We start from the raw sequence: 16573 nt of genomic DNA on the forward strand, positions 1-16573 counted from the left end.
GGTCTTAATTTGAAAATAGGCCTATTGTACTAAAAGTATTAGACTTTATGTTAGAAGTGAATTGTCCATTAATAATTACGTTTTTAAAATATATATAATTACAGTTGTTGTTTTTTCATTAGTGGTTGTACATATTTACAGTATGTACATGATATATACAGGAAAAAATGTATAATTTAATCATAACTTCAAGAAAAAGAAAACAAAAATAAAAGAGGGCAGACAAAATTCGTTATTGAGACATTGAGATGCTGATAATACAAAGACTATAGATGGACATTTAGTAAGTGAAGGGATTTTTGGTTGGATAGATGTTTAACAGATTCCACAGGTGCGTTTCAACCTCCGATCCCTCGTGACGTCGTTGTGCGCACGCGTGATGTTTGGGGCAGAGGTGAGAAGAAGACAGGACAGAGAGAGGAGGTCTCTGAGGTGAAGAAGAGGCCAGGGCTGAGACCCACTGCACAGACACACAGAGGAGGCGCACAGGCCGAGGGGAACAGTAGAGGGAAAACATAAAAGGAACGGAGTAGGACGCAATAAGAGGAGCAGCCGCGTCCAGATCAAGTCATCTTTGGTTTACTTTCACTGTCACAGCCGCGGAGTGGACTTTACTTTTGTCATTTGGAGTTTAAGGTCAAACAGTCGAGGAGCTCTGCCGGACTCTGCACGGAGTTTTCGTCCAAAATTGGATATATTTCTCTTGGATCACGTTTTTTTACCCAATTAATTGCTTCTTGTTTATTATCTCATGGCAGTCTAGTAGTAGTTTTTTGTTTGTTTTGACTGATTTCCACAAACTGAGGGCGCTTTCTTGCCACTGGAGAGAGAAGCGCAGCACTGACCAGGCGTCCCTGTGCCATCAGGTCCCCGCGGCAGAGCACTTGTCCCCGGCGGACAGAGCATAAGCATGAAGTCCGGGTCGGTATGGTGCTGGTGCGGGGTGACTGGAGTGGCCCGACATCTGCTGCTCGTGGCCCTCACCTTCCTCCTCACGTGCAGCTCCCAGCTCCTGCGCGCGGACGCCGGCTCGTGGTGGTGAGTTAGTAACGATGCACTGCGCATGAATGTACGAGTGAGTGAGTGACTTCAGATCGAATAGATCCATGCTTCAGATAGTGGTGGGGTAAACTACTTCCAGAGCTTGGTAGTACTCAGCAGTGGTGGAAAGCAAAAGGGCCACATTTAAAATAAACAAGTCAAAGTTTTATAAACGATACAAAAGATTTGTACAGATAGTATTAAATACATTTCTCAATATTTCTAGAGTTTCTATGTATATTTCTGTTTGCTCAAAATGAAGACCTGAACTCGAAACCTTTACGCTGTACTTTTTACTTTTCAGTCCTGCAAAAAATGCAGTGAAGTAGGAAGTACAGCTATATGCTCAGTAAGTAGTAAAGTCAAAGTAAAAAGTACTTATTGTAAACTACGTGCAGTAGTTTTAATTTGTACTATTTGTAGTATTACTTTCGACAACTGCTGACCCGTTATATTTTCTTGAGTCACAATTTAAAAACATTTTTCAGAGCCCATGTTTTACTTACTTAACATACTTTAAGTCAGTTTCACAGTGGATACTTTTTACTACATTACATCTAAGAGCAGATATGTGTAATTTCTACTGCACTTCATGTTTGAACTGGATTTCAAAGTACAAAATGTCTGAATGGGCTGAACGGTTTATGTTTATGGAGACATCTTGCTTGAAGCTTTTGAGCTCAAGTCCAAACAAACAAAAGTTCATCAAATTAACTCAAAATAATTACTAAATATATTCAGTTGCTACTGTTGACCAAAAATTTGCCAAAGTCTTTATCGAGATCAACACTACATTTTGGAACTATTAAATCGTGACTTAATAGTTCCAAAATCTATGTTAAAAATAATGTTGCTTTTTGTACATTCCTTTATGTGTACTTTAATACTTTTACTTGAGTACATTTTTGCCTTCATGTACTTGTACTTTTACTTAAGTTAGCGAAACTGACGTAGTAAGTCTACAAGTGAAAAAAGCTTTATTTTTTATAGATATGAGATAGAGTTCCTCATTTTGGTGTCCATCATTGAAAATACAAGATTTTGTTTATTATCATTTAACGTTCAGTCCTTCAAATTACTTTAGATTAAATTAAATAGAGTTAGATTTATTACAAATCAACATTCAATTATAAATCAGATATTACATCCAGAAATGTACTCTTACTTGTGTAGTAGTTTCCCTAAATATGTGCTCCCTAAATATGTGTACTAAAAAACTTTGTACTTCTACTTGAGTGATATAATTTTGAAGTATATACTCTTAAAATGTTTGGCTACTCTTTTCAACTTGACCTAATTCTTGTGTATCTTTAAATTTACACACAGAATCTCATATTCTTTTGCCGTTTGAATTCATGGACTCTAAAAGATCCACACAGATTGTTGTTTGTGTTGTCTTTTGTGTATGCGCGTGTAGTGTTTTGCGTTGTGGGGGTTGATTTGCGTTGTGCTATGATGTTCCAGTGACTGTGCTGGGCTGGCTGAAGTATACAGAGCACCAGTGCTTGAATGGAACAAATGTGAAGGCTCTGTCACAATATTTACCCTGGCCACGGCCCAAATGGCGTGTGGCGGCCTGCTGCTTTGACCCTCATTAGCCACTTCTTCATCTAGACTCACCAAAAGTCTTGCTCATCTCTGGGTCAAGTTGTCATTAAGCATTATTTTAGTATTCGACCAGTCAGCAGCGGTGGACCAAGTGCTCAATATGTAATACAGGAGCAAAACAAATACTCAAGTAAAAGTGTAAGTAGGATGTCAAAAAATCGACTTCAGTAAAATTATTGGTATACCCGTTTAAAATGTACTCTTAGAGTAAATGTATTGCACACATATTTTGAGATCTGTTTAAGTATTAAAATGTGGTTTGTGTTTTTTAAAGTGGATTTTATGTTATGTATATGCTTTAATAATATACTTAAACTCAAAACCTTTACACGGGATGTCACCATAAATGTGCTAAAAACAACTCCTCAAACCGTACCAAGAGTATTTCCGACTTTTCAGTTTGGTTCAAAATGTAGTTGAGTAGAAAGTACTGAAACCTGCTCTCAGATGTAATGACGTCAAAGTAGAAAGTATCTACTAGAACCAATTATTAATATTCTTGATTAGTCAAAGATTTGTTTTATTGTACACATAAATAAACCACATAATGGTTGACATGTGGTAACAAAAGTCATCTAGATAGAGAACATATGCAAATAAATTATATTATTGAGAACAATTTGAAATAGTGTGGGTTAGGTGTTAGGGTTAGGGGTTATTTTGATTTAATAATTCCTTTGTTGTTTTTGTTATATTTGGTCTTTTCATGTGTTTTACAGCCTGTATAGTCCAGATAACAATTATGATAATCTAAAATATGATCCTTTTTTTATAGTGCACTAGTCACAATGAATAGGTTAATCGTTGCAGCTCTACTAATTCATCCATGCCAAGCAGAGGTGGCCATGATACTGCATTTCATTACTTAAATAAAAGTAATTGAATAAAAGACACACCGGATCAAATAAGACTTCAAACAAGTAAGAGTCAAAATTAAGTACTGAAGTTCTGAAGTACTGAAGTACTGAAGTACTGAAGTATTAGTTATAGAACGCCTTAAGTCTCGAAAGTCCTTTTTACAAATAGTTTTAAATAAACGTTGATGTTGATGATGTGATGATGATAACTCTTGTTCTTGTGTCTTCAAAAGTGTTCAATTACAGTACTACTACAGTACTAAAACAAGATTAGAAAGGCATTTGGTTATAATGGGTCAAATGGGAAAAATCTATTATTGTATTTTCCGTACCATAAGTCGCACCTTTTTTCATAGTTTTGGCCGGGGTGCGACTTATACTTATATTTATACTTATATATGATATTATTTGTTATTGTCACACTTAACCGCATTTCATACTCCAGTGTGACTTATATATATTTTTTTCTTCTCTGTTGTGCATTTTTTGGCTGGTGCGACTTATAGTCCGGAAACTACGGTACAAATAAAGTCTTTGAGGGAGCAGCTTAAGGCTTTAAATGGGGCAAAAGACGTGGAGAACTGCTTTTACATCCGTTACAGATCATCAGAAACTGTACTTAAATGTGCTTGGTTACTGACCAGCTCAGATGTCCTGTGATAAAGTCTGTAGAAGACCACTGCATGCCTGGAGGTGTTTTAAGTGGGGCAATAGCAGCAAACGGCTTCCTACAGCCCTTTGTCCTGCAGGGTCATATCTCAGGAATGTGTCACCTGTCCTCCTGTTGTCCTGCAAAAGTTTGTGAACCAAAAGCACTTTTACACATGTGCACAAACATGACAAACATGACTAAATATTATGTCTGGGAGTGGTCGCATCTGTTAGCTGGTCATTATTAGAGCTTAAGCCACTAATTGTGACTAGTTGACTATAAATATAATCTTATTTTGGTGACTGTAATCGTTATCTGGACCTCTGGTGGAAAGTAACAAAATACAAAAGTAAAAGCGGTACGCTTAAGCAAATGTATACATTTCGCTTATAGTTTACGAAATTTGACAGCAGGCATCTGTACTTTCTACTTCATTATACGTTTTGAACTGGACAATAAAGCATACATACTTTTCATATGGTTTGAGGGGTTATTTTTAGCATGTTGAGGAGGACAGTCTGCCGAAAGGTTTTGAGTTCAAGCCCAAACTTTGAGCCAAAAAATTTTTTACACATAAAATGTGTTGAAAAATTTGGGAATTGATTTGAATTGCTACTGTTGACCAAACATAAGTAAAATATCTGATCAAAATCACACATTTAAAACTTTAACAGTTCTCATTTAAAGGTTTAACAGTTCTCATTTCATCTGTGTGAAATACTTTTACATTTTTAAACCCGTACTTCAAAACCTTTATTCAAGCAGATTTTATTTTTGCACATGTATTTACTTGAGCAACAAAATGACCACTTTCTTGACTCTAAAACACATACGAAAAGTATGTAACACATCATATTTACATTTTATTTGGTTGATAATGTATTTTAAAAGTCTCAATGTATTATCGAAATTTGACGAGACAAATCAAATACTAAAATAACTGTAGGCCTTGTTGGGCTCTTGTGGTATATTGTTGAACATAGGCCTGGTATTGCATGTTGTTGGAGGGTTTCTGCACCTGTCCTGGCTCTGCTTCTTGACTTAATGCCTCTTGTATCAGGTCTATGGCGATGACGTCCATCCAGCGTCCGGAGATGTACATCATCGGAGCACAACCTCTGTGCAGTCAGCTCTCTGGTCTCTCACAGGTAAACCACGTGTGGAACTCGGCTTCACTTTTGGTTAGCAACATAATCAGGACAAATAGTTCACACTTGTTATTTACCGCAGTTTTAGTCCCGGTGTAGACTTGGTTTGGTCCTGTTCTAGTTCTTGTTTCGTCTAGTTTGATGTAGTGAATGTGCGAGTGTGAACCCATGCTTAAAATGGTTTTATTTTCTTCATACATTTTAGCTACAAGCTGTACTATGCCTGACAGCAACAGTATGTTTTAATCAAGTCTTACAAGATTTGTAAACTTTTTCACCTCTAACTAGCTGCAAATGTTACGCTAACGGGCTCTGCGTGCTATTGTGTTAGTCAATCTCCAGCCTGTAGCTCGGGAGCGACCAGGAGCTCTCTGCCCACTTCCAAATGATGATAGAATCACTCATACTACACTGAATAATTAATTTGCTTATACAATTGCAAATATATACTTTAAATTCCCGACTTGAAGGCTTCAAATCGGACCCATCCAAGGCCAGCTGGCGCAGTTAAGCTGACAGGTCTAGCTCTCTGACATCTTGATCTAGTAAAAGTAACTCTCTGGGGTAAAAAGCTTTGAGACCCCTTTAAGTAATGTAGTTACTTCAATTTGTGTCATTACTCTAATATTTATAATATCTCAAAATTAGCCTGCCATGAAATATTCCTCATGTTATCAGTGACTTTGTCTTACAGCTCGCTGTCCACTGCATAAAACTAAATTTCTCACCCATAACAAATAAAGTGTTACCATGAGTACTGAAAATCCTTTGTGTCTCCTGAGTGTCCAAGAGGGTTAACGACAGCTCCATGTTGTTGCTCTGCTCAGGGTCAGAGGAAACTTTGTCAGCTCTACCAGGACCACATGATGTACATTGGCGATGGGGCCAAAACTGGAATAAAAGAGTGTCAATATCAGTTCAGACAGCGGCGGTGGAATTGCAGCACTGTGGACAACACCTCTGTGTTTGGACGGGTCATGCAGATCGGTAAGTACACTGGGATTTGGGACTGGAGCAACATCCTTTTAAGGAGGAAAAAAAGGAATTGTGATATTTCTGACATGTATTGCAATTACGATTAGATTTGTGATTTACGTTTACAAAGTAGGGTTCTGTTCATTGTAAACAACTACAAGCACATTTGAGAGAAGATGGAAATATGAACTAATAAGATAATCCTTGTAATACAGATACAAGATTTCTCTGTAAAAAGACAGGGTTTCTTTTTGTTTTTTTATCGAGAACATTTTATTATCGCTCCTTTTTAGTTTCAAGTCCTTTCAACAGAATACAGCTCGTATTTTTGCAATGTATATGATTCTTGTAGATGGTCCTTATTGAGAAAAATACCCATTCACAGAGACATGAGAGGGACATCTAACTACCAACTATACCGAGAATTTATTTTTTGTGGAGAAACCTAAAGTTGTCTCAAGTGTCAGAAAAAAACTGAAGTAGCCCAAGAGTTGAAAGAAGAGGCATAAGGCTGGAGTTGTAATGCAGAAGTTTTCAGTATGGGAGCCAGAGATGTGAACCCTAAGACATTGTAATTGTACATGCTGTGTTTGTGTTGTAATGTACCTCTGAGGACGTAGATCAAGACAGCGAGGGCTGAGCTGGTACAGAAAACCATTTTCTCCAAGGCACAGGGCTTCAAGATCAAGATGAGTCCCAAGTCCTAGTCCAATTTAACAAGTCAAGTCTTAAGTCATGAAAATAGTAACTCAAGTCTGATTCGAGTGTACTGTGCAGCCCTTTAAAACCTTTTCTACCATTATTCAATGATGTGAACTAAAAATGCACCGATTGCAAAATTCTTGGCCGATACCGATTTCCGTTTTTTAAGGAGGTCTGACCTGCCAAAACCGTTTTTTCCGATATCGATTTTCTATCTAGCCACAGATTTTCCCACAAACTACCCAGTATTATATATATGAAAAAGGTGCATGTATACAGGACACACGTTTTATAATATAAAATGTAATTTATTTTGTGGAAAAAGCAAAAAATAAATAACTATATATAAAAATAATATATATATATATATTCAGAACAGGAAGAAAAAGGAGCGTCATCTCTGACTGGCTGCTGCGCCGCCTCGCCGCAGAAAAGTTGAACAAATCTGAACTTTTCGGCGGCGAACAATTTTAATGCCTTGAAGCTTATACGCCCGTCAAAGCGTCTTGAGCGGAAAACGGCAAAACGCACGCGCTCCACACCGAAAAAGTAGGAATCGCGCCGCGGAAAACGCAGGTGTTCGACGCGCGTTTACATAGACTTTGAATGTAAACTGGACGCTTTGGCCGCCGCGGTCTGAATGAGTCTTGCTAGTTTTTAGCTGTTTTGCTCTGGGCGCTGCTACGCACCGCGCATGCGGGTCAGTTTGATCGGCCGAAAACCGGAAATTACGAGAGTGACCAGCCGGTCACCAATTGGGGCCGATTGGACATAAAACCGGCTTTTTTAATCGGCGGCCGATTGATCGGTGCATCTCTAATGTGAACTATCAACCAGGAGCAAGGGTGTGTATTCCTGAATTGATTATAGAGTTTTTAGAAATTTGCCTTTAAACTGTTAAAATGTAGATGTTTGTCTTGGTTAATGGGTAATATCTTTGTAATTACTGAGCCTATCCACATGAAATAAAACACATGACACAAAGTTCACACACAACACTGTATCTTCAAAATTGGTAGTGTTATTGGATCACAAAGGCACGATTGTTGTCGATTGAAATGACTTAAAGCCACAAGGTCAATATGGCAAGTTTGTGGAGCCGATAAACATTTTATTATTATAAATTACAAAATTTGGAGAATTCATCCAAAAACACAGAAAAGTCTCCCACAGAGGCCCCTGCCCTTATCTGAAATTGTTTGACATTATCCAATTCTAGGAAGTTGCATTTTAGATCCACTCAGGAAGACTTTTTGGAATGAGAATTATATTTTTTGAAGAATATCCACCATGATCAATGTTCCCTCTAATTTTTCTCGTGTCTGGGCAAACACAGCTCCCTGGGCACACTGAGAACCACAGCAGCAATTTTCATTAGTTTACTTTTATTACAAGCAATTTGGCCCACTTAAAATACAAAACTCATGTTGTTCATGAGCTGTATAGTAAATTATATACAGAGTCCTGCTTTGGCCTGGTTGTGGTCGAGTTGTGGAACAAATGAGACATATACACCTTTCAGACATAACATTCTGTTCACATTAAAACATCCATGTGCTGTAGCTTGTGAAACAGTGTCAATTCCTGTAACTCTTTGTCTGTAAAATATCTAATTACACACTTTATTTATCAGCATTTCTTCTACAAATTATCTAGTAGTAACAGCATGTAATTATTAATATCCATAAAGAAAAAATATTAATAAATGTCACTAGAATATGCACAAATTTTGACCTTAATTTCACATTTTTGCACGCCTGTCCTTCTCACTTCACCAGTGGTTGGACACTTTGTCCAGGTTGATGCTTCGTTTGGTTCTTGCTGTGACTTTATGCTCATCAACTGCTCCAATCCATGCTCCAAGACCATTTCTGGATATGATTAATTAAACTAACAGGGTCGCACCTGTCATAAACCACAGGTGCCCACGTTGTAACATGACATATTTACACAGAAATAAACGCAGTAGTGATGCGTCTTTTCAACCAGGGTATCGTGGGGCACGCGGCGCACCCAGCGGTCTGTGCGCTTTAGAACAAATGCGCTCTGCGCTGCTTGACTAATAAGACTAATTTCTCTGTGAATATGAGTCTGATTGTAATAAAACACACAGCGTTTTGAAACTAAAAATATAGAGAACACGGCGTGTCCCCTGGACAGTGCTTCTACTGTCCACAAGAGTCATCTTCAGTGTGTCAAACACTTGCGCTTCCTGCTTGATGGCCCCGGTGACCGTTTGTGGTGAATTTTTTTTTCTGCGATCCATAGATTTTTTTGTGCGCGCAATTGCGCAGGCGCGCAGCTTAGAGGGAACAGTGACCATGATAAACCCAGCAGAGGTCCGGATAGAATCAGGGGACATATGGGTAAAAAAACGTTAACCTTTAAGTTCATCATATTAGTTGTCGAGGTTCATCAACCTGCAATATTTTCTTACAAGCCTGTTTGATGTCCAGGGGTGGAAAAGAAGAACCAGTACTTTCAAAAAACTGCATTTTCTGTAGTTTTTTTTCAACATGTTTCTAAAACTTGCACTTGCAAAAGAGTCCCAAATGACTAATATCTGTTTCTGCCCCCTTCTTTCTCCAAACAAGTCATGACAGCTCAGCATCGCTTGCTCTGATAGGCTCTGAGAGAATGTGAAGACTGAAATGATTTCAGGAGCAGCCGTCAGGTCGCTTCAAACACTATACCCACATTGAATTCTCTGGTAGAATTCACTGTTTAACAGATTACAGATTTTTTGACCAGGTTTATCTCTGTAGTGCCATTATCCCGGGGGCCGACTCTATCGCTTTTATATAGTGCCCATGCTCGAACACAGGTTTGAAAAAACACCCCTAATCACTGACCTCCTTACCCCTGAAAAAGTACCCCTTTTCACTGACCAAACCCAAAAAAGTACCCCTTTTCACTGACCACAACCAAAAAGTACCCCTTTTCATTGACAAAGCCTGAAAATATACCCTTTTTCACTTTAAAAGTTAGAAAAGTGCACTGAAACATATTACCATAGTATTGTTATACAACTTTACAATTCAATGACTCAGAAATTACTTTATTTTAAACATATACACAAGTACACAATGATATTTATAGCAATGAGTTGTCAAAAAACAGGTTCAGATCAAGATAGCTTACTGTATGTTCAAGCACATGAACATAACTCACATGCAAGGCAGACATTTTATGTACAGAGATAGTTATTTAGCACATATAACAGTTTTTTTTAATGTACACAAGTTTCATAGCACAAAACTCAGCACTCTATTTATAAGCAAAATGTATTTACATTATCAGCCTCGACCCAGAGGAGCAGCAGCAGCAGCAGCAGCAGCAGCAGGTGAGCGTGGTGCGTAGGCGCCGAGTGTGTGCGAACGCTTTACAGCGGGGAAAAGTGTCCGGGCAGTGGGGAAACAGTTCAGGGAAGTGAAGGTTCGTGATTCAACTAACTGGGCGCTCCGCAAATACGAAGAGCGCACCGCGCGCGCCCCGCACCCGCGCGCTCTGTGCGCGCTCCGCTCTGTGCGCGCTCCGTGCGCGGCACTCTTGGGCATTGAGAGAGCCGGGCACGAGAGATGACTGGGCGGTTAGGGCGCACCGTCACAGTCAACAAACAAAAAAATCACCAAGATTGCTTGAAAAAGTACCCCTATTTGCAGAAAAAGGTAAAAAAAAAAGGACCCCTAATCACGGATCCGCGCGGATCCGCGGAAACGACCGGAACCCCCCTTTTCCGCGATTTTTTGTACGAGCATGGACACACCTTTCCACAGAGTCGGCCCCCCGGGGCCATTATTCAACTAAAGCCGTGATTGTTGTCAGTTGAAAGAATGTTCAAAAAGTTTTATTTTGAATATTTCTCTCAAAAACAGTAAATCTCCCATAGAGTTAAAACTGAGAGATCATCACACTCTAGAACATGAACACAACCTATTCCATAACTGTTACATAGCAATTAATGGTCAATTTATACAATTGTTAAATACCCGCTCGATTGGTGTATAAAACTATCATTTATATGTACAACAGGTTAGTACACCAAATAAAGTCAAAATTAGAAAATCGTAAAAACCTGTCATACGCTCTTTAATGAGCTGATGGACAAAACTAATAGCCTAAATGAAGAACATGAGTAAGATTATGTACGCAAAGACTTTAGAAGACATTTTCGGTTCTCCGTGTATTCATTGAACCAGAAAAAGCGTGTCGAAATATTATTTTCGTTATTTTTCAAGTGTTTGCGGCGTAATGGTTCTGTATGTTATTCGCTACGTCTAATTCCCAGCGGGCGACGTGGGAAAGCGCTCATCAACAAGTACGTGTCAAATCCGCTGCGGGAGTCGCTCAGACGAGGTGTAAACTCGGACTTGCAGTGTCTCTACAGCTCTGCTCTCTGTAGCGGCAGGTTTGGAGCCTACGTAAGGAGGTGTGAGCGGCTCTATTGTCCTGGGGCCCTCTCTTCTCTTTTGAAATGCGCTGACACGGAGCTGGCAGATCCGGACACGCTGTTTGAAGTGTGCGCTCGACACTCGTAAAAACGCGTACTCGTCGTTCTCTCTCGCCTAAGCTTTTATTCCACTGGCAGTGAATAGTAATAACAGAGTCGTTGACAAGCCTCATGCATGCATTATGTCTGCCAAGTGTTGATTCACGCAAATAACGCGGGTTTTGGCGATACGTCATAAACAAACTGCTGCGTGTCGTGTTGTAACGTACGACGGAGTGTAAGGGCCTTAATCATTTTTTTTTAGATTAAGGTTGAAGCCAGAAAAAAGTCCTACATTTACGAGAATAAACTAAAAAATTGACGAGAATTAAGTCGTAGTTTAGGTGTCAATGTTCCGATTCAAAGTGTGTTCTTTCTCCATGTGTACCCGTAGTGCACCATGGGTTCAAACACCAGCCGTGCTCCATGCCACAACCGCCCGCAGACAGGAGGACCCTCGGTGTTATATTCACACATTCTCTGCTCCTCTATTGCCTTGTTTCTCTACGTGGGCACTTTGCGCACAATCTATTCTTACGTGCTTATTGTGGATTTTACTACAGCCCCTGTAGCGGCCCTGGGAAGCTAAAGTTTCATGCACCGATTCTAACCTTTTTGGCATCCCTTGGACAAACTAGGTGAAACACACAGAACACCAAAACAGCTGTCTGCAGTCTGCACTTCCACTCAGCTCCTCCTGTATAACGTGTCTGGCACAGCCAAAAAGCAATTCCAACTCTTACTGGAGAGTAACACAACTAAACTACAGCCTAACGCACCCATGTAGCCTAGGCTGATAACTACAATGAGAGGATACCATAAAGACATATAGTGCTTACATATGGCCATGGCATGAGCGCAAAGCTGTTTCAGATTGTTCCAAAGTATGGTTTTAACTTCTTATCTCCATGCTGGTGATGTACATACCACCTCCATAAAGTTATACTGTTGCTTTAAACCGCTTAAATAAGGCAAGGTTTTTACAAGCTTGTTTTAGGATTTGACCTATAGTGCATGTTTTGGGTTGAACCCACCCAGACACAGGGAGAACATGCAAACTGCACACAGAAAGGCCCGGGAATCCAACCGGCAAATCTCTTGGCAAGAGTGGTAGCCATTCAGCCATCCAGATTTGGAAAATATAAACTGCAAATCTAATCACAACCACAATCAGATTTGTTCCCCCACAGTTGTGCAGCTTTCGTTTTCAATAATCCCTGGTTTAGGTTTGGGCTTAGTTTAAAATAGGTTTGTGAGCGCATTAGACTAGTCATCTAGTCCTGACTCTGTTCATTTCATCGCTGGTTACTTCCTCTTGTCCTCATTTTATACTCCCAGCCTTCATTTACCTGTTATAGTCAATGTGCTTTAGTCCTGGTGCAGACCTTGTTAATTCCTGGTTTAGATCTGGGCAGTGACCTTAGAGGACCTCTCCAGTATTAAGGAAAGGAGATTCCATGAGGTATTTACAGGTTTGTCTGTTAGACTGTAGTGAATATTTATTCACTACAGTCTAATAATGGAGATGGGGAGGCAGGTATAGGAGAAGGAAGGCCACTGGCGTGCTGTGTAGACATCAAAACAACCAAGAAAACATTTAATTGGAAGTCCCAACAATTGACTTAAGACTACTTATTATTGCATTACAAATGTATACTGTTTTAATGGTAAAATTAGCTAATGCGTGCAGGAGAAAGTGGTTAGAAAGACCCCGAACCCTTTACATACAGTTGAATTGTCCATCCGTGGGGTCAGGTCTGTTTGCCTGCTGTGGAATTAACCACAGCAGCAGACACATAAATGCACTCATCTCTATTGTAAATAACTCAATTTATATCACCCCTTTGTAGGGCTGGGCAATATTACAAAAAAAAAACAAAAAGGGCTTTCAATATTAACACCATTATCCGGTACCATGGGTTAGCACAAAATAATGCATTTTCAATGGAAGAGTCAGAGTTTTCCAAACATCACACAACAAACAACATTAAAAAACCTGCTGCTTTAAAGCACTGTTTTGTGGAGCTTGTTTAAATTAGCAATTAGCTCTGTTATTCTGGACAATAATGCACACCAAAAATATAGTGAGTGACAACAGTTTAACAGGAACATTTGTGATTATTTGAGTGATTGGTGAATCCTACAGTAATAAGTGAACTTTAGAAACTAGAGGTTGATAGTTACTGTATTCGAAATGTAATATTAAGGGGTTAGGGTATATTATTAGTACTTCCAAATAAACTATTTGTTCATTATGAATTAAGTATTTGTTCATGCTTTATTAAAGCTCATTAAAGTGTACCAGTAGTTATTATAAAATGTTGCCAAATATTGTCCCATTTTACAATTAGATATGACAGAATTTTGAACTTAATTCAAATGTATTAATTGCACTTTGGTGTGATTTCTGAGGGATATCATTTGGGATATTGCTCTTGGAATTGCAATCGAATTGACATTGTCAATCGACATTGTCCTCATGCAGTCTAAAAGCATGTTGTGTATCTAACTGACCGTTTTGCTCTTGCATGTTTCAGTAATCTTTCAATCTTTCTGTTTCTGCAATATGCAAACAATATGCAAATTTCAGAAAGTCAATTAAAAGCATACGATCCTGCCTTCAGACACCATGGAGACAGGATATTTTGTTTTCATTATCGAGAGCACAGAATCACTGTGTTTACTGACATCATGGTGACGCTACAGAAGAGGCTAAAACAATCCACTCTTTTTCAGACTTCAAATCTCTAATACAACGGACAAACTTATACCAGAAAGTAGAAAGTACAAAAGTACTGAACTTAAAAGTAAAAAGGACTTTCCATACGGTTTGAGAAGCTATTTTTATTAAATAAAACTTATTTTTGTAGTGCCCAAAATGACAATAGCACAAATATATGCAACAAATTATCTAGAAAAAGTAAGAAATGCATTCAAATTGTTTGATGTTATGTACCAAAAAATGTGTTCGATCACAATAACACTTTAACATTCTCAAAATCTGCCTTACTTTTAATTTAGACTGTAATCATCATCACAAGCTTTCATCTGATACTGACGTTTCCTTCATGTGGTCCTCAGGTGCTCGGGTTTCTGAGATGAGATTCCAATTTGTTTGCATTCATGTGCAAACAAACAAGCTTTTGTTAAACATATCTTTAACAAACTTTAACTTGCTAACGGGACATTGTTCATTTATTCATAATTCAACTGTGGTGTTGGGTCTTTCTTGTGCAAATCTGTTGCTTTTATATATGGATGACTGACAGTAAACATCTAAATGTAGTATTGTTTTGTCAAAGAGCTCAAATGTTTAAGAACCATTCACAAAGCAGCCGATTTCGGTCCGTCTTGACACACAGCAGTGACGTCAGGTGTGGAAGTTGGACATCAGCTTCCTGAGGACCACATGAACATTTTCCCACAATGTCACTTATGTCATTTTGATATTGAGCCTTCATAATATTACCATCATTTTAAGTAATTCATCCCTCAAAACCTCTGTCTATCCCAGGCTCCAGAGAAACGGCCTTCACCTACGCCATCAGTGCGGCCGGTGTGGTGAACGCCATCAGCCGAGCCTGCAGAGAGGGCGAACTCTCCACTTGTGGCTGCAGCCGCGCTGCTCGCCCCAGGGACCTGCCTCGCGATTGGCTGTGGGGCGGCTGCGGCGACAACGTGCATTATGGGTACAGGTTCGCCCGGGAGTTTGTAGATGCCAGGGAGAGAGAGAAGAACTACCCAAGAGGCAGCACAGAGCACGCACGGACACTGATGAACATCCAAAACAACGAAGCGGGAAGACAGGTAAGAACGTGCAACGATTACAAATAAAGAGTCACTTGAAGTCTATATGACAGATTAGACCACACATTTCACTAAAATGTAGTGTGCACTATTATTTTTCAGATCCGACCAAACATTTTGCCTATTCGACATTTTTGTAAAGTTTATAATTGTACCTCCTGGTTGGACATGAGCAGCAAAGGCGACATAGGTAGAGGTATAGGTAGCAACCATATTGTGAACAAGAGCCAATATCCATATTAATTACACAATAGTTATGCTTTGACAAACACTAACACCATATAACATTTATTTTGTTGGATGACCGTTTAAACTGTCAGAAAAGATAATCAGTAAATTGTCTCTGTGTTTTCAACGGCACATTGCCTTTTGATGACATCACAGAGGGACTCCATTTTAGACTTAACTACCAAACTAAGTCAAAATTAGAAAAAAAAAAGACTTTAAGGAGAAGGCAATGATACAGACAGAGATATGCAAAAGGCGATAATGGCTAGCGAGTGGTATTGCCACGATACTTAAGCTTCAAACTTCATTGCTAAGGAAAAGGTTTGATACTGCTCAATAAAAAATTTCAAACAAAACAATTTTCCACACAAATACTTTATTTAACATTAGCATGTTGCCGTATACTAGTTCAGATATTGTTAAAAAACCAAAGGCATAGTTTATCTACAACTGTCGGACAGTCCCTGCCAATGAGCTGATAGGGGACAATGTCACCCACTAACGGTAGATCATGTCCAGACAACACCATTCTGTCAGCCCCGTCTCTCTTTTTATTTTCTTCCAAATTGCACATTAAATAGACTACATGCATTTTTGATGGAGCAGTGCTTGTAAAACACTGAGCGCACATCTCTAAGCAGTGGTGCGACTTTTACTTGCGCTTAATACACTTCTAAACTGCCCATTGTGGATTCATTTAAAAGAGAGAGACAAAGAGGAGTGAGTCTAGTACCCAGACTTTGTGAATACTTTACCCACTGAAAACTGATCCCTGCTGCATCACAGTCATTACACCCTTATGCTGTCCCTCTGTTTAGTGACCTGCACAAACAGAATACAGGTCACTTATGATTTGTTTCTGTAGTTTCATAGTGACCATTGAAACAGACAAAAATCATACAAAAGGTGTACATTTTATTTTTCTTTCTCCAAAATTCAATCCAGCAGTGCAGAATTTGTTCTTTTTTGGGGGATGGCAGGGCCGGTCCCAGCACATTTGGTGCCCTAGGCGAGCTACTCCCCCGGCGAGTGCAAAGTGCATAACAAGAATAAAAACAAACAAACA

General features: G+C 39.2%; 1 protein-coding gene across 1 annotated transcript in view; it reads left to right on the forward strand.

The window, feature by feature from the left end:
• The first annotated feature begins 869 nt into the window (after window positions 1-869).
• The window catches only part of wnt5b (wingless-type MMTV integration site family, member 5b), a 43964-nt gene continuing 28260 nt past the window's right edge, over window positions 870-16573 (forward strand). Inside the window, exons 1-4 of the mRNA XM_072453262.1 lie at window positions 870-1038; window positions 5219-5306; window positions 6134-6293; window positions 14987-15279. Of these exons, the coding sequence (XP_072309363.1) occupies window positions 911-1038; window positions 5219-5306; window positions 6134-6293; window positions 14987-15279 (669 nt within the window). The 5' untranslated portion in view covers window positions 870-910. The remainder of the gene's footprint in view (window positions 1039-5218; window positions 5307-6133; window positions 6294-14986; window positions 15280-16573) is intronic.

Source organism: Eucyclogobius newberryi, unplaced genomic scaffold (assembly GCF_026437365.1).
Source record: "Eucyclogobius newberryi isolate DKJ021-1_F unplaced genomic scaffold, fEucNew1.0.hap1 SCAF_2, whole genome shotgun sequence".
Taxonomy (NCBI): domain Eukaryota; kingdom Metazoa; phylum Chordata; class Actinopteri; order Gobiiformes; family Gobiidae; genus Eucyclogobius; species Eucyclogobius newberryi.